The 20,348-nt window shown below is 37.3% G+C and overlaps 3 protein-coding genes across 3 annotated transcripts; all 3 read right to left on the bottom strand.

Moving 5' to 3' along the window:
- Positions 1-2,521: 2,521 nt before the first annotated feature.
- LOC128373283 (mas-related G-protein coupled receptor member B2-like) lies at positions 2,522-4,215 on the bottom strand. The gene is made up of 3 exons (XM_053333574.1): positions 4,060-4,215; positions 3,148-3,332; positions 2,522-3,011 (listed from the first exon to the last, which is right to left on the bottom strand). The coding sequence occupies exons 1-3, from the start codon at positions 4,213-4,215 to the stop codon at positions 2,522-2,524; spliced, it is 831 nt and encodes a 276-aa protein (XP_053189549.1).
- A 3,867-nt stretch (positions 4,216-8,082) lies between these two features.
- Positions 8,083-12,116, bottom strand: LOC128373282 (G-protein coupled receptor 4-like). The gene is made up of 3 exons (XM_053333573.1): positions 11,943-12,116; positions 10,922-11,106; positions 8,083-8,593 (listed from the first exon to the last, which is right to left on the bottom strand). Exons 1-3 carry the CDS (start codon positions 12,114-12,116, stop codon positions 8,083-8,085), a joined length of 870 nt encoding a protein of 289 aa, XP_053189548.1.
- Positions 12,117-14,659: 2,543 nt separating this feature from the next.
- LOC128373281 (ovarian cancer G-protein coupled receptor 1-like) lies at positions 14,660-20,074 on the bottom strand. The gene is made up of 3 exons (XM_053333571.1): positions 19,883-20,074; positions 17,447-17,640; positions 14,660-15,197 (listed from the first exon to the last, which is right to left on the bottom strand). The coding sequence occupies exons 1-3, from the start codon at positions 20,072-20,074 to the stop codon at positions 14,660-14,662; spliced, it is 924 nt and encodes a 307-aa protein (XP_053189546.1).
- Between the last annotated feature and the right edge of the window lie 274 nt (positions 20,075-20,348).

Raw genomic sequence — 20,348 nt, 5'->3', positions numbered from 1 at the left:
GAGGCTTGGCCAGCTCCAGCTTTTGAAGTTTAATTGAGCTATAAATCAGTTGCACTCATCATCACCAAAAGCACCGAACCATCTCGGGTGCTCACCGCTTGAATCCGAGAGACAGCCTCCAGAGACCTGATCAGGAACAAGCAGCCACCCAGGCAAGCTGATCGGTATTCGGGACCCCCGAAGCCCGACGAGACCGCATCATGGCATCCTAACATGGCTGAATTCTACCAAAATCCCAAAACCACAGACAGCTGACGGTTCGGCTTCTGAAAATCAGGCTGACTAAAACATCTTTCATTTAATCGGGCTGGTGTGTTCAAGTATTCATTTCCTTTAATCCCCTTTTTAATATCATTCATCAAGATTCATCATCATCTTTCCATTCATTAGAACATATAACATGTTATATGTTATAATACTGTATGTATACAGTCATCTGTTTATTCTTTTCGTTTTGTTCATGAATTACATTTATCTTTTATTGATTGTTTATCATTGTTAGTTAATAAACCCCATATGATCATACTTGGTCCTTGTGTGTGTGTGTGTGTGTGTGTGTGTGTGTGTGTGTGTGTGTGTGTGTGTGTGTGTGTGTATTGATTTGAAGTGAATATCAGGATGGAGAATTAATAACTTCAGAAATTTGACTGATTCAGAAATGTATTGAGGTTTCTGACATGGAGGAGCTGAATACCAGGCTAAAGATGATGTCCTTATATTATTATATATAATATAAATAGTTTTACTCTGCTTGAGGAAAATTCTGAGCAGCAGAGCCTGATCCAGCTGTAGTAAATACAGCCATTGTTTCTGACCACTACAGCTGCTGGAGTGATGATACCTTCCTGGAAACATAGCTTTTCTTCCATTTGAAACAGAATTCAAACAGTAATATAAAATCAGAAACATTATGTATCTACAATTTCTGCATGTAGAGATGTAAAGCAAAATGCCTACTGTACATATGTACTGATGATGCATGATATACAACTTCCTGTAAGCATACAATTCATGTAATTTTATCTAGGCATAATATGTAGTAATGCAGAATCAATATGTTTTAGAATGGTAACAATGATTCATGACCTTATTGCACTCAAACAAACAGACTCACTTGTATTTCATGGATGAGAGACAAAAACTAATAAAATGTAAATTGCGTCTGGTGTGACCACACTCTACTGTAAATCTTTTGTTCAAAGCTGGCTATATTCAGTTTGCATATTTTTTTTGCATGATTGTTTGCGTTTCTATTTTTATGCACTTGTCTGCAGGAACACACATTTTACTTTTAGTATATTCTTAATTTCTGTACCTCATTTTAACCTAATTCTTTATGCACTACTGTAATAAAAAAGGGGGGAGAGGTTGTGAAATGAAATGTACCTCATACTGTTATATATATATATATCTATCCACAGCAACTTTGACAATAACTGTACTGTATGCTGTGTGATGATGTTAAATGTTAAATGCCCACCAGCTCTTTTTTCCATGTATGAGCACATTAGACCTAACATGCTGTGTGAGGGATGACAGTATGTAGGTAATCCATTAAAACTGCACAGTTGGTATCTTACAATTTTGGTATGGCAATTTGGAAACTTGAAAGCAATAATAACTTTATTTATATAACACTTTTCACAAACAGATTTACAAAAGTGCACAAATAACATACAGTAAAATAATGAAAGTCATTGGGGGGGAAAAGACAAGGTGTCAGTAAACAAAGCAAGTATAACAGATATGCATGTAAAAAAAAACAAATGAATAAAAGTAAATGAATAAGTGAAAACCAAAATAAAAACAGCAATAGAAAAATCACAATTAAGAATAAAAAGCAGCTTTATACTACATGCCTGATCTCTTGTCTATCTCTTAAGCATGAGCTTGAATGAATGTAAAGACAGTCACAGCCTCATGAATGTCAAGGCTAATTTCCCCTGGGTCAGTCACCAGAGTTGATCATTTGCTGATCAGTAGCTTTGCTCTGCTCGCTGCTGTAATGCTCCTGGTGGGGTAGGACACCAGCCAGTGGACGGAGCAAAACTGTGGTGCAGCCATACTGCAGCATATATACAGTTAGCTGCAATGGATGCAACAGGTAATTATTTTCTGTGTTTATTTTCATTAAGACTCCAAAACAAGCAATTGAAATGAACGGTGTAGAAAAACATGTTTTTTTTTGGAAAGCTTTGAGTGAGTTCTTGTTTCCCTGAATCTCTATAATAAAGCTGAGGAGTGCAAAGCGAGCACAACCCCAATGCCAAATTGAAATGAACTGGAATCATCCTTTAACCAACTTGTATAAATAATACAATATAAAAAATACATTTGCTGTTGAAAGTGAGGGGTATATGAGGTCATTTTTTAAGAGACAGAGTTGCTCCAGAAACTTTGTTTTTATTGACTGTCAGGTGTCTTATTGTATGTCAGTCACCATCTTGTCCCTGAATTTCTCTCTTCTTTTACTCCGTTAGCTCTGTCTACACAGAGCTGACTGTCTACATGCTATTATCATTTACAGTGACGATCTGCTGCTATTCCTGTTCTGCGTGTCCATCCTAGAACAACACAGAGAGGCTAAAATCTTGTCTATGGCCCATTTTCTCATGAAAACATATAGAAATACGTCTCCAAGAGGACTGAAGCAGATGAGTACTGCAGGGATAGTCGAAGTATAATTTTTTGTTATGCCACAAATTATGTAAGGCAGGAACATCAGTGTGTAATTAAGTAACACCAGAATCGTAGCTCCAACAATTCGTCGTTTTTCCTCAGAGGACACAGAGATGGCAGCAGACAGGCTTTTAAAGACACCAACCACAGAGAAGATGAGCACGGGGAAGGGGAGGAGAAGGATGATTTCAATGAGCATGGTCTCACCAGCACAGAAAATGGCAAAACAGATAATGACCAAAGCTAAGACCCAGACCACGACACAGACCACCACTGAGACCTTCATGGGTCGTCTGAAGCGGTACCACAGAGGCCAGGCGATGAGCAAATACCTGTAATACAAGATAGAAACATAGATCATCTGAATATCATCCAGTATAATCAAGACCTCAATGATGACTCAGAAATATATTAAAGTAATGATCAGACACATGCAAGTACACACATAATGGGAAAACAGATATTTACCTTTCCAGGGAAGTACAGACCATGAAGCCGACACTGGCCATAAGACTAATGCCGTGAATGAAGAGGGTGATTCTGACCACAACATTGTTGGGTTTTCCCAACCACATCGCCATGCAACACAGCTGAAGAAGGTCAGAGATGAGGAGGTTGATGACGTAGATCGGAGCAACATGATTATGTTGCACCTGCAGGTGAAGATCAGTAAAAAACAAAGAAAAACACTTGAGTTGTAAACATGCTGCTCTAAATTTAGTCATGTTTCTGAATGTTGTGTTCATGGACTTTTTAAAGCAATTTCTCCCCAAAACAAATTATAAAGCAGTGTGTGTATCCACAAGTTAATCAAAGTTCAAAATCATGCCAAGTTCTGTTGTTGATAATTCATATTGATCAGACCAAGATGTCTGTTCAATAGAGGGTTGACGAACAGGCCTTTACAATTAGGTTCACAACTAACAGTTACTTGAATTACTTATTTATGAAATACTCCCACATTTCACATCTGCCATCAAAGGATTTGACAACATTACATTTTTCTTATTGCTAACAAATCTTATGTGCAGAGCAAAAACACCAAGCATGTGTGCATGTATCCACATCTACGTTAATTGTGATCCTGAATAAGCTACAGTAACCAGGAACAAAACAACATATCATCTAGTGTGACTACTCATTGACATGTCCTTGATAGCTTTTGGACAACAGCAGAGGTCTACTGCACTGAGGAAAATATAGTAAGATATATCGGTTTTGGATACACACAACATATTCGTAAGTGGGATCAATTTATTGCTGATTTGGCGCATTTGCTGAAAATAAGAAAAATGTAAAAAATGCCAGCCAATCCTTTAACCCCAAAATATGATCCTTCACTGACAGACAAAAAATAAATATCTGATATAATGTACGCACCAGAGAATACAGATAGTAGATGGCCAGTATGATCAAAGGAAGACAGATGATGATGACGATCCAACACACAATATATAGCTCAGTTGAGAGCTTTAATACCTCAGAATCATAAGAGCTGTTGTTCTGTAACGTGTTGTTGCTGTACAGATCTTCCATTCTTCAGAGACCTATCAGGTTATATAGAGGAATAAAGTTTATAAAAGTTATAGGTACTATTTTACAATAAGATTATCCTAATAAAGGATTTATAAGGTTATAAGGTAAATTGGTGAGCGTTATTAATTAGCTTGTAAACTCTTCATAAACCATTAACTAACAGTTGAAAATGAGTTATAACCTTAATTCCCACACATGGAATCGGGGTCACTATCTATCAAGATGAAGGCAGACTATACGACTGCATTTGTTGTCCATCTAGGTTAAATAGACTATTAGAACTTTTGTTCTGTTTTGTCACTTTCACAGTCAGCAAATTATTTTCCCATCCATCTTAATGTTTCTTGCTATCTCATTCTAAGCATTACTTGATGAGTTTTAGATATTTGTAACTGCTAAAATGGAAACTTAAGAAATGTGAAACACACATTGCCATCTATTGACATGTAGCACTTACAAATGCCAAAAGAGACTCATTTTAAAGTATGAAAAATTTGACCAATGTTAGGTATTGGGTAGGAACACGTATGGCTATTAACTATAATGTATAATGATCAAAGATAAAAATAAAATTGAAATGTCTACATATACACACTGCATAGACTTCTCAATGCCTCTTTTGCATTGCAACATTTCTGTCCTTTGATGCTTCTCTATGGGCATTACTTAGCAACAACCTCTCTGTCTGCCTTCAACATGTAAGAAATGATGTAAGCGATACACGCATAAGTGTAAACAATAAGTTGGATGTCCAAATTTGCTTTCCAAATTTCAATAGTGGCTTGCTATACTGATTTCTAAATGTCAATAACCTGCCCTTTAATACTATATGTATCTAGCTAAATGTTTATATGCAGCCTCAAAATACACTTAACTAAAACCTAAACTTTGCAACAAAGGGTCGACACCTTCATAACTACTGTTCTCATCTGGCAGAGACTTCTTAATTTTTTGCCATTACCTCTGCTACATACTGTCTTTTCATATGATTTGAATCTTTCTGACTCTGTTTACCACGTCTGATCTACCTGACTTAGACATTTGTTTTTTCTATCTTCATCTTGTTTTAGTACAACAAATAAATGTCTGAGTGACCTAACCCTTACCCTAAATATCTGATTGATGTCTTAAGTCCATAAAAATCTTTCCTATCCATTGTACCCGGTGGGCGTGGCAATGTCCCAAATTTTGATGTTTTGCCATCAAACAGGACGTTTTTATAACTCCAGCATACATTGTCCAATAAGTACCAAATTGCTCACACATGATGAGGGTCCTGTCCTGAACTGAGTCATATATTGAGTCATAGTCGTTGTGCCAGCTACTGGACAGAAAGTCAGCCTCATGTAAACATCATCCGATTTACATGACATTTACATGTGTTCTCTACATTATATACAGCATGATACATACTAAGTGGGTGTTCACAAGTGCCACATTTCTGGACACAGGAAATGTTCTTTAGGACATTCTCCCAATATTCGATAAGAGCCCAGGTATGAGTATGAAAACTTCTATGTGCCCGTGATGGGGGTGCATGGGGGTGTAAGGCCCCATTCAATGATGCTTGCAGCTTTAATTTTGTTTTATTTTCTCCCTAATTAAAACACCAAATGAATTTGTCCACAGATATAAGGCAATACTGAAGAGTGGCATGCCATTGACTGAAACACTGTGGTGTCTACCTCTGGTGTTGGAGAGTTAGCTGTTGGGGTCCTGATGAGTACCGGCAGCTGCTCTGAAACAGTGGAGAAACTCTGATGGCGTTATATAAGAAGTGCCAGGGACTGATTCAGGGGGATGTTGAATTAATTAATGAATTCTCATTAGCATCGCTGGATGCTAAGAAACATCAAGATAACATGTACTATCAGTGATAACCACGAAGACTGCAGAGTACAAATACAGCAAACTCAAAACATTACACAACATTACACACAGAAATTTGCAGTTAACATAGTAACTAATTTCAAAGATTCAGTCAAATGTCAGATACAGTATATACATATATATTTCTTAGCAAAGTGATAGCATCATTGTGTAAATGCTCTTCAGTAGTAAGTGAACACATCACCTTTCTGACTCTACATGTGCGTGCACCAATACCTCTGAACTGTTAAAAACAATGAAGAGATAAATGTAGCAAATTTACCTTTGAAAGCTGCAGGACTGAATGACTTCTGTATGCTGATGTCTGTTTCTGTCCTCTGCATCCAGCAAGTGTGCACAATATATCCGCTGTGTGTTTGGTGTATGTGGACAGATAATCTACATCTGTATTTGATACATATCATGGTGGTTACTTGATAACCAATGTCCTCTCTACTTTTTTTTCTATCTCTCTTTTTTTTTTACACTTACTAAGTAAGCTTATCTATGTGTATGAGGATTCCGACAAGGAAAAAGGGTAAGCAAGCATGAATATAGTGTAACTAACACATCACAAAGTGCTTCACAATAAAAAATAAAAAGACGATAAGAATAAAACACTCTGCCTGGTTAGGGTTAGGGTTAGGGTCAGTCATGTCTTCAGAGCTTCATGCTTGCAACACTTTATCTTCCGTTTTAATCTTAACTTTAGGATGTTGCATAATAACATTTGCTAATTCCCTAGCAATGTGACACATGTGACTCTGCTTCCTGTAAGTTTAATGTTAAGGTCAATATTTGACACATACAAACTTGTTATCAGATATTGAGTTTTTCTAGATTAATATATATTGCATACTGTTTGCCTATGTTTGTGTGTTTTAAACACTAAAAGTAAAGTGAGGATGCCTTCACAAATAATATCATTAAATAAATAGATTGGAAATAAAGAGCAAAAGCTTATTAAGTTCATGTATCCGCAGAGACTCTTTCGTCTGCCTGTAAATTATTATTTTCATATTACATCCTTTGGGAAGTAGGTGTGTAGCCCCAAGCTAATAACAGCTTATAGGATGTGAGGTCAGGACTCGAAGCATAGTGACCAGGTTACATCTGTCCTCGTCTCTCCAGTCTTGTTTTGTTCTCCTCAGTGTTGCTCACTCTTTTTATTCACACTATAGCTCACTCAACCTCTCTTTCTCTCTCTCTCTCTCTGTCTCTCTTAATCACAGAGTTGGGGAGGAGGCTTTGAATACTGCAAATACTACAATCACCATTCAACAAAATCAACAAATCAATCAATCAATCAATCAATCAATCATTATTTATCTATAGCGCCAAACCATGTTGCCATTTGAATACTGCAATTTGGAAACTTGAAAGCAATAACAATTTTATTTCAATCTCACTTTTCAAAAACGTGTTGCACACCCATAAAATACAGTAATTTAAGTCACAGCGAGAAGACAAAGGTTTCAGATAACAAAGCACATATTACACATATGAATATAAAAATCAATACAAATGAGTAAAATACACACAGAAAGTATATGAATAAGTAAAAACCAAAATAAAAACAGAAATACAAAAATCATAATTACGAATAAAAAGCATCTTTGTACAACATGCCTGATCTCTTGTCTACATCTCTAGCATGAGCTTGAATAAATGTAAAAGCAGCCACAGCCTCACACATGTAAAATAATGATCTGCAATCTGTCCTGGATGTAGATCCCTTCTACAGAAACCTGTTTTTTGTTTTTTTTAACTGACTGTCAGGTGTCTTTTTGTATATCAGTGACCATCTTGTACCTTTTCCTTCCTATTTCTCTGAATTGCTCCCTTTCTTTACTCTGTTAGCTTCCTCTCCCTACTTAATTTTAAAGAGACAGAGCTTCTACAGAAGCATTTGTTTTTAATTGACCGTCAGGTGTCTTATTGTATATCAGTGACTCTCTTGTCCCCCTTCTATTTCTATTTCTCTGAATTTCTCTCTGCCTACACAGAGCTGACTGCCGTCATGTTATTATCATTTACAGCAATAATCTGCTGCTGCTGTGTTTCCATCCTGCAACAACACACAGAGGCTAAAATCTTGTCTATGACCCCTTTTCTCATGAAAATATACAGAACCAAGTCTCCAAGAGGATTGAAGCAGATAAATGTAAAAGGATTCAAATCATTTTCTGTTATGCCATAAATTATGAAAGGCAGGAACAGCAGTGTGTAATTAAGCAACACCAGAATCGTAGCTCCAACAATTCGTCGTTTTTCCTCAGAGGACACAGAGATGGCAGCAGACAGGCCTTTAAAGATCCCAACCACAGAGAAGATGAGCACAGGGAAGGGGAGGAGAAGGAATACTCCAATGAGCTTGAGTCCATTGTCACTGAATACGGCAGAACAAATAATGGCCAAAGCTAAGACCCAGACCACAACACAGACCACCACTGAGACCTTCATGGTTCTTCTGAAGCGGTACCACAGAGGCCAGGCGATGAGCAAATACCTGTAATACAAGATAGAAACACAGATCATCTTAATATCATCTGTTCCAGTATAATCAGGATCTCAAGGATGCTTCAGAAATATATTGAGATTTAATGATCAAACACATGTAAGTACTAGGGCTGTCACTTCTTATTTGAAATTTGAACATTATTTTGAATGTGGGGTTGTGACAGTTCCTCTGCTTTGCTGCTCTTGTTACTGCTGTGTTGTGTCTGCAGACACCTGGGGTCCGTTCCATAAAGCAAGCTCACAAAAGCGGCGCTTATTGTTGACCACCTGACTTGAATGAGCCTAACAAATGAGATCAGGCTAAAGCAGATCCATAAAGGCCGATCCACGTTCACACGATCAAACTAATTCAAGACAGGCTCGAGTATTCAGACTAATTGCGTGTGCACGCCATTCATGAGCAGTCCACGACGTAGAACACAGATCAAACGGATTCACAATGACAAAATCTACCACAAAAGAGTCACAGAGCAGCAGCAGTCTCTAGCACACACTTCTAAAGACATATGAAGGATTTAAACATATGATCACAACAAACAATAAATAAAATCCAGGAGAAAAGGCTGGCAGGAAATTTCTGATTGATTGAATAGGTCTGATCTGTCTCTGAAGGTGCGCTCTTGTTGCAGAGCCCTGCGTACTATAGCAGCTCTGTCATGTACAACCTCCTCAATCAAGGGACAGGCCTTGACTAACAGAGAAACAGTGCATGGGTTGAGGTTGTTACTGGACCTTAATCAATTAACAGAAAAAGAGAAACGCCTAGACATGCATCCACTAAACACGACTTAGTTTACTTTCATGACATTATTTTAAATGTACCTATCAATAACCAATACCTTTAAAACAGTGCTTACTACCAGTTAAAAGCATGGATTTAAATAGTACATCTCTTATCCAAATATTTTTGCAGTTGTTCAATATTTATGAGGCTATTATTCTGTCAGGCCTCAATGTTCAATATTATAAACACACACAGACACAAATACATACATATATATATAATTAAGTTGACTATGTACTCGACTACATAAGGCCATGTATGAATGTATATATGAGTATTAAGGTGACTTTATATATGTGTATATATATTTATATTATTAACTCGACCTTATGTTAGCTTTTTTTTAAATGATGGCCATTAATGAAGCCGTATAAGATGTTTTACACAATTAGCCTGGTCCGGACCAGGTTAGTTTGCCAGCATAAGTTGCCATGGTAACTGAGTTTGAACTATGCTGAGTTTGCTTTATGGAACCAAATCTGCTGGAAAATGAGCCAGACTAATGAAATAAACCTGGTTTATTTAGTAATCCTGGAACAGGGCCCTGGACCCGGTGTGCCAGGCTCTCCTCTCCCCAACACACTCCTGCATTGCTTTCTTGGTTCATTTACCTTGTCTCACACACACACACAACACACACACACACACACACACACACACACACACACACACACACACACACACACACACACACACACACACACACACACACACACACACACACACACACACACACACACACACACACACACACACACACACACAAACACACACACACACACACACACACACACACACACACACACACACACACACACACACACACACACACACTCATCCACATCCTAGATGACTGGTTTTACAGACTAACCCTACCTATCTGTTGTTTCCTGTTAATTTTCACTATTATGTTTTGATTAAATTTACTCTTGCATTAATGAATACCTGTGTGACTCCTTTTTTGCCACAGTTTAGACTCTAGAGGTGAAAAGTTCATATTCAAGCTGTAATGAGCTGCTGGAATGTAGGCAGCAGTCTGTATCAGACCATTTGAAGTAATTTCCTTTGTGATCCAGCAGAGGGCGCTCTAAAACTTCACCAGGTCAACCTGTTGCATGCCCTGTTGACCTATCAATAAACTGAGGTACTGTTAATATGTGGTTGTTTTTTAATGGAGGATAATAGTGAGCAGAGTTTTCCATAATGAACAACTACAACACTAAACCATTTGAAGAGCTATGTGTGGAAGTATTTTGGGTTCAAAGTCAGGATCAAAGATCAGGCTATTAGTCCACTCTGTAAAACATGCTAGCTAACCAACCCACTGAGCCAGTGGAGGTGGAGGCAACACAGAAGAGCAGAGCAGCACCAAATGTACAACCTAATTTGACTGCATATTATTCAGCACACTCAGTCTGGTGTCAGCGACATTCATATTAATAAATTATTGCAGGTCTTTACAATTTTGTTCAAACATTTTTGAAAAAGTGACAACCCTAGCAATACACACATAATAAGAAAACAGATAGTTACCTTTCCAGGGAAATACAGACCATGAAGCCGACACTCGCCATTAGACCAATACCGTAAAGTAAGAAGGTGATGATGAACAGAACAAGCTTGGGTTTTCCCAACAATATGGCCATGCAACAGAGCTGAATAAGGTCAGAGACAAGAAGGTTGATGACGTAGATTGGAGCAACGTGATTATGACGTACCTGCAGGAGAACATGAATAGAAAAAGCACTTCAATTGTAAACATGCTGCTCTTAACTTAGTCATGTCTCTGAATATTGTGTAAATGGAATTTTAGGATTGGGCAACACCTTGAAATCATTTGATTAATTCAAATGACTGCTTGTCCACAATAATGAGTTATTACAAATGAACAAAAAGGTTGTTTTAAGTCAAAAAGTATCACAGATGGTATCTAGTCATATCAGTCATAATGATACTACTAAATAATAATGATACTAAATACTGTAAAACCTGATCATTAAAGACTACTGATTGATCCATAAAAAAAACTTCAAAAAAGTTAAAAATGATCCCATCTATGATCTACTTTGAGTTCTGTTGTTGAGAATTCCTCATATTGATCAGACCAAGATGTTCAAAAGAGGGTTTCTTAAAGGGCACCTTTACAATTATAACAGTTATTTTAATTATTTATTAAATACACCTACCTTTAACACCTGCCTTTAAAGGACTTGACCAGCAATTTTTGTACATTTTTCTTATTTCTTCTTTGTCAACAAATGTCATGTGCAGAGCCAAACCACCAAGCATGTGTGCTTGTATCCAAATCTGTTTTATCTTGATCCTAAATAAGTTACAGTAACCAGGAACAAAAGAACATATCTTCCAGTGCGGCTGTTCATTTACATGTTCTTAATGGTTTTTGGTAACAACTGAGGTCTACAGCACAGAGGAAGATATATCAGGCTTGATTTTGCTGAAAATAAGAACAATATAGAAAATTGCCAACCAAGTCCTTTAACTCCAAAATCTATTAAGATCCGTCACTATATAATATTCAGTATAATGTACACACCAGAGAATACAGATAGTAGATGGCCAGTATGATCAAAGGAAGACAGATGACGATGACGATCCAACACACAATACGTAGCTCAATCTGTAGCTCAATCGGTAGCTCATAATCATAATCATAATCATAATCAAAGCTGTTGTTCTGGAACGTGTTGTTGCTGTACTGTTCCTCCATTCTTCAGAGACCTATGAGGTTATAAAGAGGAATACACACACACACACACACACACACACACACACACACACACACAAGGACTGTACAGAATAAAAACAGCGTCCCCAAAACATTAAGCATTACATACAAAACAAGTGCGTAAAACTGCATATTGCTCTTAATGACTGTTTCAGTTTTCTCGTATTAAGTTTCTACATGTACCAATACCTCTGAACTGGTCTGTTAAAAACAATAAAGTGATAAATGTAGTAAATGTACCTTTGAAAGCTGCAGGACCACAACCTGAATGACTTCTGTATGCCGATGTATGTTTTCTGTCCTCTGCATCAAACCAGTGTGCAGAATATATCCGCTGTGTGTTTGGTGTATGTGGACAGATGACCTGTATTTGACATGCATTTCTGCATCATGGTTTCTTAACCAATATCTTCCTGTGGTTTTTCTATGAAAATGCATTTTGGTTTTACTAATTAAGCTTATCTATGTGTACGTAGCATTCAACAAAAAGGGGGAAAAAAGACAAGCAAACATGAACATAGTGTAATTAAGTAAGCAGAGTTCATTTAAATGACAAAGTTCTTCACAGTACAAGATAAAAGACATAGTAATATATAAAAAAAGACTATAAGATCAATAAATTAAATAGGTAAAGTAGATATTTGACTACACAGATCCTAAATCCAGTAGGAGACAGTTCCATAATGTAGGAGCCTCAATTTTAAAGGTACAGTCACCTTTAGTTTTGATTCTGGAGTGAGGAACAGGCAGATTCCTCTCACTTGTTACAGACAGCAGCACACATCTCTTTTTTAAATGATCCTGTTTACTGAGCAGCTGGTGATGTTCATATTAAAATCTGTCATAAAAAGAGTTCAATCTGTTAATCATATTTAGAAACAAAATGTAAGTATATGAGTGAATGAAAAATGTGTGTGTGTGTCTTTACATCAGTCATGTCTTTCATGCTTGCAACACTTTATCTTCCATTTTAATCTGAAGTTTAGGGTGTTACACAATCATATTTGCTAATTTCCTAGCAATGTGACACATGTGACTCTGCTTCCTGAAAGATACTGTTTGCCTGTGTTTGTGTGTTTTAGACACTAAAAGTAAAGTGAGGATGCCTTCAAAAATAACGTCATTAATGGTTTATATTTATCAGTTAACTTGATACAAAGTTGAATAAAGAGCAGAAACTTAAATGAAATCAGTATTTGTTGCCACTGCTCTCTCTCTCTCTCTCTCTCTCTCTCTCTCTCTCTCTCTCTCTCTCTCTCTCTCTCTCTCTCTCTCTCTCTCTCTCTCTCAGAGCCAAGGCTTTGAATACTGTGAATACTACAAACACCAACCAACAAATCAATCAATCAATCAATCAATCAATCTTTATTTATATAAGCAAAACACAAAAAAGTCATCTCAAGGCATTTTATATGTGGAGCAGGTATACACTGTGCTCTTTAAATTCAATTAAAGTCCTGCATAGTACATCTTTAACAATGTGTTGTATTTTAAAAGTGATATTATCCATTGTGTCAAATATTCATCTTCATATCAGTGTGCATATTCATTTATTCCTGTTATATTTCTTATAAATCTTATGTTATACATGTTATAAAACATTGTATATAGTTATTTAATTATGTCTATCCAAAGAGCAATGTGACATTCATGTTACCTTTAAAAGCTGCAGCACCAAGTGTGATGTTGTGTTCTCTGCATGCAAACAGACTACAATATATATGTTGAGTGATGACACCCAGTAGCTTTGTGATTATCTACATCTTATCTGAGGAGGAGAGAAAAAAGCTAGACAGGCATGGACGTAATAGTACATCAGAACAAGTTAAATGTTTAATGCAAGCCAGCTTTTTTCCATGTATGAGCACATTAGACCTAACATGCTGTGTGAGGGATGACAGTCTGTAAGTCCAGCAGTAATCTATTACAACTGCACAGTTCTTCTTACCATTTAATATTGCAATATGGAAACTGTAAAGCAATAATAACTTTATTTATATGACACTTTTCAAAAACAGAGTTACAAAGTGCTGTACACACATAACACATGAATAAGATAAACAGACACAAATAAACAACTCACCTAAATAACCTAATCATACATAAAAACAAAAATGAAAGCATCACAATTAGGAATAAAAAGCAACTTTATAGAACATGCCTTTCATAAATGTAAAGAAATTGATCTGCAGTCTCCAAAACAAACTGAATTGCAATTTGTAAAAATCGTCCTCGTTTCTCTGAATGTCTATAATAGGGGTGCATAGCGAGCGTGACTCTTAAAACCACATTTATGGGAAATATGTAATGATAAAGTACACTGAAATGATCCTTTAACCAACAGGCCTAAATATAACAGTAATTACAAATTTGCTGTTGCAAGTGAGTAGTATATGAGCTTAATTTTTAACAACAGAAACTTTTTTTTAACTGAGTGTCTTATTGTATTTCAATGACTCTCTTGTCCCCTTTCCTTTCTATTTCTCTGAATTTCTCCCTTCCTTTACTCCTCTAACTTCCTCTCCCTACACAGAGCTGACTGTTGTCATGTTATTATCATTTACAGCAATGGTCTGCGGCTGCTGTGTTTCCATCCTGCAACAACACAGAGAAGCTAAAATCTTGTCTATGACCCCTTTTCTCATGAAAACATACAGAACCAAGTCTCCAAGAGGATTGAATAAGATGAATGCAAAAGGGCTAATCAGAGTATAATTTTCTGTTATACTAACGATTATGTAAGGCAGGAACAGCAGTGTGTAATTAAACAACACCAGAATTGTAGCTCCAACAATTCGTCGTTTTTCCTCAGAGGACACAGAGATGGCAGCAGACAGACCTTTAAAGATCCCAACCACAGAGAAGATGAGCACGGGGAAGGGGAGGAGAAGGAATACTCCAATGGGCTTGTAATGTTCGATGGATTTATTGAGTTTTCTACCAGTGATTCCGACAAAACAGGAAATGACCAAAGCTAAGACCCAGACCACAACACAGACCACCACTGAGCTCTTGATGGTCCGTCTAAAGCGGTACCAAAGAGGCCAGGCGATGAGCAAATATCTGTAATAAAAGATAGAAATATAGTTCATCTTAATATCATCAGTTCCACTATAATCAGGATGGTTCAGAAACATGATGAGAATTAATGATGAGACACATTAGTTTGAATGTGGGGTTGTTGGAGTTCCTCTGCTTTGCTGCTCTTGTTACTGCTGTGTTCTGTCTGGAGGGGAGGTTCCTGATTAGCAGGATGAGACACACCTGGACCCGGTGTGCCAGGCTTTCCTCTCCCTGACAAACTTCTGCATTTCTTTCTTAGTTCATTTACCTGGTCTCACACCCACCACACCACACACTCACTCATCCACTTCCTAGATTATTGGTTTTACAGATTAACCCTACCTATCTGTTGTTTCCTATTAATTTCCACTGTTATGTTTTGATTAAATTTATTTTTGCCACAGTCTAGAGTCTAGACTAGAGTCTAGACACTTGCAGAGTCTAGACTAGAGTCTAGACACTTGCAGAGTCTAGACTAGAGTCTAGACTCTAGACTCTAGAGGTGAAATGTTCATATTCAAACTATCAGGGCCGGCCCGTGGCATAAACTGTCTATGCGGTTGTTTAGGGCCACGACCACTAGGTGGGGCTACACGATCAGTGGGACTTTATATTTTGCCAGCTCTTCACACTGCAGTGCGGTATGTTTACATATAAATGATAAAACATTACATTTAAGCTCTTCCCAAACGAGTTAACACAATACTGATTACGTCTACCATATATTTGTAGTTAACATTATCTTCAATCTGTGGAACTTTCCTCTTTCCTGAACTGGCAGGGTGAATGTCTGCCGATTAGAGAAGCTAACTTCCGGTTAGCTATCCGCTAACTTCAAAACGGAAGAAATAATTCAGTTGTGGGGCTCTTCAGACTGTCCAGATGCTACCGGACATATGGATAAATTCTGGTAGTCGTTTCGCGGGAGTTATATGATGTTCAAACTATTTATTTACTGTTTTACACCCGCAGCAACGAACTCTGTGTAACCATGGTAACTATGATACACAGTAGGTGTAACCATGGTAACCTAGATACACAATAGGTAATGCTACGGTAAAGATTTTATAAGACTATTAAGACTCACTGACCTCATTAAATTAACTTCATCAACAATATAAATGTGATATTTAAACACTTTTAAATCCAAATGAAGAAGAGAGGAGAGCCTCTGCTGTCCAGGAGGGAGAGTGTGTGTTTCTATCAGCAGCTGCTCTGAACATTTAGAGACACTGAACGGCCAAAGAAGAGAAAACTGGAGATGGAAAACTATCACAGTATAAAGGTTTGTTATTGTTTATTGAATGCGATTGAATGACCTGACAGTCATTTTCTTCCATATTATTATTTTTAGCTGAAACGTTTAGCATTAACAGCTAACATCAATAGGACTGTAACCTCATTTATAATTCATAACGGCTAGCTTAACTTATTTATTTTATTATTTTAATTTACCTGCCTATCAAACCCTGTGTGTCCAAAATTCCCCAAATAGGTTCAGGCTAACCATTAGTTTTCTAGTTTTCTAGTTATGTTAAATTGTATTTCCGTAGATCATATTTGGACATATTTAGATAACTGGATCATTTGAATATTTGGATAAAATTGTATTTGTTATGTGGTTAATGTACTGTATAAGTCTGGAAGATACATGTAATGTACCTTTGTAATGTCTTCCAGCCTATATTTAAATAATAATAATAATCTAATGTATAATCTTTTCTTTGCTTTATTTAAATATTTTGGAGCAACTTGTACTGTACCAGGAGCATCTAGCTCATCAGCTGACTGCTGCTGAGGGAACATGATCAGAGACTTTAGGCTCATCTCCTCCCTCCTCTGATGTGACTGCAACTCCAGAGCTCATAACTGCTGAAGCCTTCTACATACTCTGCTTCCCCCCAACATCCAATACCAGCACTACCTATAGATCCATTACACACATCTGAAGAGCTGCATGTGGAAGTATTTTGGGTTCAAAATCAGGATCAAAGATCAGGCTATTAGTCCACTCGTAAAACATGCTAGCTACCCAACCCACTGAGCCAGTGGAGGTGGAGGCAACACAGAAGAGCAGAGCAGCGCCAAATGTAAAACCTCATTTGACTGCATATTGTTCAGCACACTCAGTCTGGTGTCAGCCACATTCATATTAATAAATAATTGCAGGTCTTTACAATTTTGTTCAAACATTTTTGAAAAAGTGACAACCCTAGCAATACACACATAATAAGAAAACAGATAGTTACCTTTCCAGGGAAATACAGACCATGAAGCCGACACTGGCCATTAGACCAATGATGTGAATTACGAAGGTGATGAAGTCCGGATCACGATTGGGTTTTCCCAACCTTCCCAACCATGTGGCCACGCAACAGAGCTGAATAAGGTCAGAGATGAGAAGGTTGATGACGTAGATTGGAGCAACGTGATCATGACGTACCTGCAGGAGAACATGAATAGAAAAAGCACTTCAATTGTATGCTACTCTTAACTTTGTCATGTCTCTGAATATTGTGTTCTCCACAAAACAAAATGTAAAGCAGAGTGTGTTTCCACAAGTTCAATCATTTTAAGAAAATATAATCTAGGACATGGCCAGGTTACATGTATACACATACACCTGTAACTAGGACTGGGTAACATCTTGAAATCATTTGATTAATTCAAATGACTGTTTCAATCAATCTTTATTTGTATAGCGCCAAATCACAACAAAGTTATCTCAAGGCACTTTACACATAGAGCAGGTTCTAAACCGAAATCTTCAGGTTTTAACTTTAAAGAGACCCAACATTCCCACATGAGCAACAGTGGCGAGAAAAAACTCCCTTTTAACAGGAAGAAACCTCAGGCAGAACCAGACTCAGAAGTGGGCGGACATCTGCCTTGACCGGTTGGAGTAGAGAGGAGAGAGAGGAAGGATAGAGGAGAGAAGCACAATGAAAATCAACAATGGAGCCAGATGGTCCGGGACTGGAATCCGTCATCCGGACGTCTACAGGCCCAGATTACCTGTGAGACGAGAAAGCAGAGCCAGAAACCAGAAACCAGAAAGACAACTCCGGGGAAGAAGTTTAGGTTATTGAATGCATTAATAGAACATGAATGTTAATGGATATAGATGGATGGATAGAGAGAGAGAGAGAGGAGGAGAGAGAGGCCCAGTGCATCATGGGGGTGGGGGTCCCCCGGCAATCTAAGCCTATGGCAGCATAAGTTAAGAGCTCAAAGAGCCCTAACTATAAGCTTTATCAAAAAGGAAAGTTTTAAGCCTACTCTTAAATGTAGGGAGGGTGTCTGCCCCCCGGACCAAATCTGGAAGATGGTTCCACAGGAGAGGAGCCTGATAGCTGAAGGCTCTACCTCCTGTTCTACTTTTAGAGATACTAGGAACCACAAGTAGACCTGCATGCTGGGAGCACAGTCTTCTAGTAGGTACATAAGGTACTATCAGTTCTTTGAGATATGATGGGGACTGACCATTAAGAGCTTTGAAGGTGAGGAGGAGGATTTTGAATTCTATTCTGAATTTTACAGGAAGCCAATGCAGTGAAGCCAAGATGGGAGTAATATGATCTCTCTTTCTAGTTTTTGTCAGAACACGAGCAGCTGCATTCTGGACCAGCTGGAGAGTCTTTAGAGACTTGTTAGGACAGCCTGATAATAATGAATTTCAGTAGTCCAGCCTAGAAGTAACAAATGCATGGACTAGTTTTACAGCATCATTTTGAGACAGGATATGTCTAATTTTTGCAATATTACGCAGATGAAAGAAGGCAGTCCTTGAAATATGTTTTATGTGGGAATTAAAGGACAAATCCTGATCAAAGATAACTCCTAGGTTCCTTACAGTGGAGCTGGGGGCCAGAGTAATGCCATCCAGAGTAATTATGTCGTTTGATAGTGAATTTCTAAGGTGTTTAGGGCCAAGCACAATAACTGTTTGTCCACAATAATGTCTAGATTGTAAAACTGAGTTATTACAAATGAACAAAAAGGTTGCTTTATACGATACGATACTATGATACTACTAAATAATAATAATACTAAATACTATAAAAACCTCATGAAAAACCCCTGATCATTAAAGTCTACTGATTGATCCCTATAAATAAAACTTTGAGTTCTGTTGTTGAGAATTCCTCATTAGACCAAGATGTTCAAAAGAGGGTTTCTTAAAGGTTCACCTTTACAATTATAACATTTACTTTAATTATTTATTAAATACACCTACCTTTAACACCTGCCTTTAAAGGACTTGACCAGCATTTTTTGTACATCTTTCTTATTTCTTCTTTGTCAACAAATGTCATGTGCAGAGCCAAACCACCAAGCATGTGTGCATGTATCCAAATCTGTTTTATCTTGATCCTAAATAAGTTACAGTAACCAGGAACAAAAGAACATGTCACCCTGTGTGGCTGTTCATTGACATGTTCTTCATAGTTTTTGGCAATAGCTGAGGTCTACAGCATAGAGGAAGTCATCCGAAGATATATCAGGCTTTGGAAACACACACAACACTTGTAAGTGGGATCAGTTCATTACTGATCTGGCTCTGTACATGAGATTTGTTGAAAATAAGAAAATAGAATATTGCCAGCCAAGTATTTTAACCCCGAAATATATTAAGATCCTTCACTGACAGACAAAATCATAAATATTCAGTATAATGTACGCACCAGAGAATACAGATAGTAGATGGCCAGTACAATCAAAGGAGGACAGATGACGATGACGATCCAACAGGCAATATAGTCCACAGGTTTGAGGAAAGTTATTGCCTCGATTAATTTAGTATCATTATAACCATAATCATAAGTATAATTATAATCATAATTATAATCATAATTATAATCGAAGGTCGGATTCATTCTTCAGAGACCTATCAGGTTATGAAGAGCAAATAAGTTTTGTAAAACATATATCCTATAAATATATATACTATCAGTGATATCAACAACAACTGCAGAGTACAAATACAGTGAAACCAAAACAAACAACATTGCACACAAACATTTGTAGTTAACATGCTGAGTAGTGGAATCATTTAACTCACCTAATGTCAGATCCAGCACATACTAATATATTTCTTAGCAAAGTGATAGCATCATTGTTCAAATGCACTTCAGTAGTAAGTGAACACAT

Source organism: Scomber japonicus, chromosome 14, assembly GCF_027409825.1.
Source record: "Scomber japonicus isolate fScoJap1 chromosome 14, fScoJap1.pri, whole genome shotgun sequence".
Taxonomy (NCBI): Eukaryota; Metazoa; Chordata; class Actinopteri; order Scombriformes; family Scombridae; genus Scomber; species Scomber japonicus.
Note: the sequence above shows the minus strand (reverse complement) of the source record. Positions and strands in the feature narration are given on the sequence as shown.

What these genes read in the sequence shown, in the direction of transcription:
- LOC128373283 (XM_053333574.1), bottom strand. Translation starts at nt 4,215, where the DNA reads ATGGAAGATCTGTACAGCAACAACACGTTACAGAACAACAGCTCTTAT. An exon ending in TCTACTATCTGTATTCTCTG is followed by an intron (nt 3,333 to 4,059) that starts GTGCGTACATTA and finishes CTTCACCTGCAG; the next exon opens with GTGCAACATAATCATGTTGC. An exon ending in GTCTGTACTTCCCTGGAAAG is followed by an intron (nt 3,012 to 3,147) that starts GTAAATATCTGT and finishes CTTGTATTACAG; the next exon opens with GTATTTGCTCATCGCCTGGC.
- LOC128373282 (XM_053333573.1), bottom strand. Translation starts at nt 12,116, where the DNA reads ATGGAGGAACAGTACAGCAACAACACGTTCCAGAACAACAGCTTTGAT. An exon ending in TCTACTATCTGTATTCTCTG is followed by an intron (nt 11,107 to 11,942) that starts GTGTGTACATTA and finishes GTTCTCCTGCAG; the next exon opens with GTACGTCATAATCACGTTGC. An exon ending in GTCTGTATTTCCCTGGAAAG is followed by an intron (nt 8,594 to 10,921) that starts GTAACTATCTGT and finishes CTTGTATTACAG; the next exon opens with GTATTTGCTCATCGCCTGGC.
- LOC128373281 (XM_053333571.1), bottom strand. Translation starts at nt 20,074, where the DNA reads ATGAATCCGACCTTCGATTATAATTATGATTATAATTATGATTATAAT. An exon ending in TCTACTATCTGTATTCTCTG is followed by an intron (nt 17,641 to 19,882) that starts GTGCGTACATTA and finishes GTTCTCCTGCAG; the next exon opens with GTACGTCATGATCACGTTGC. An exon ending in GTCTGTATTTCCCTGGAAAG is followed by an intron (nt 15,198 to 17,446) that starts GTAACTATCTGT and finishes CTTTTATTACAG; the next exon opens with ATATTTGCTCATCGCCTGGC.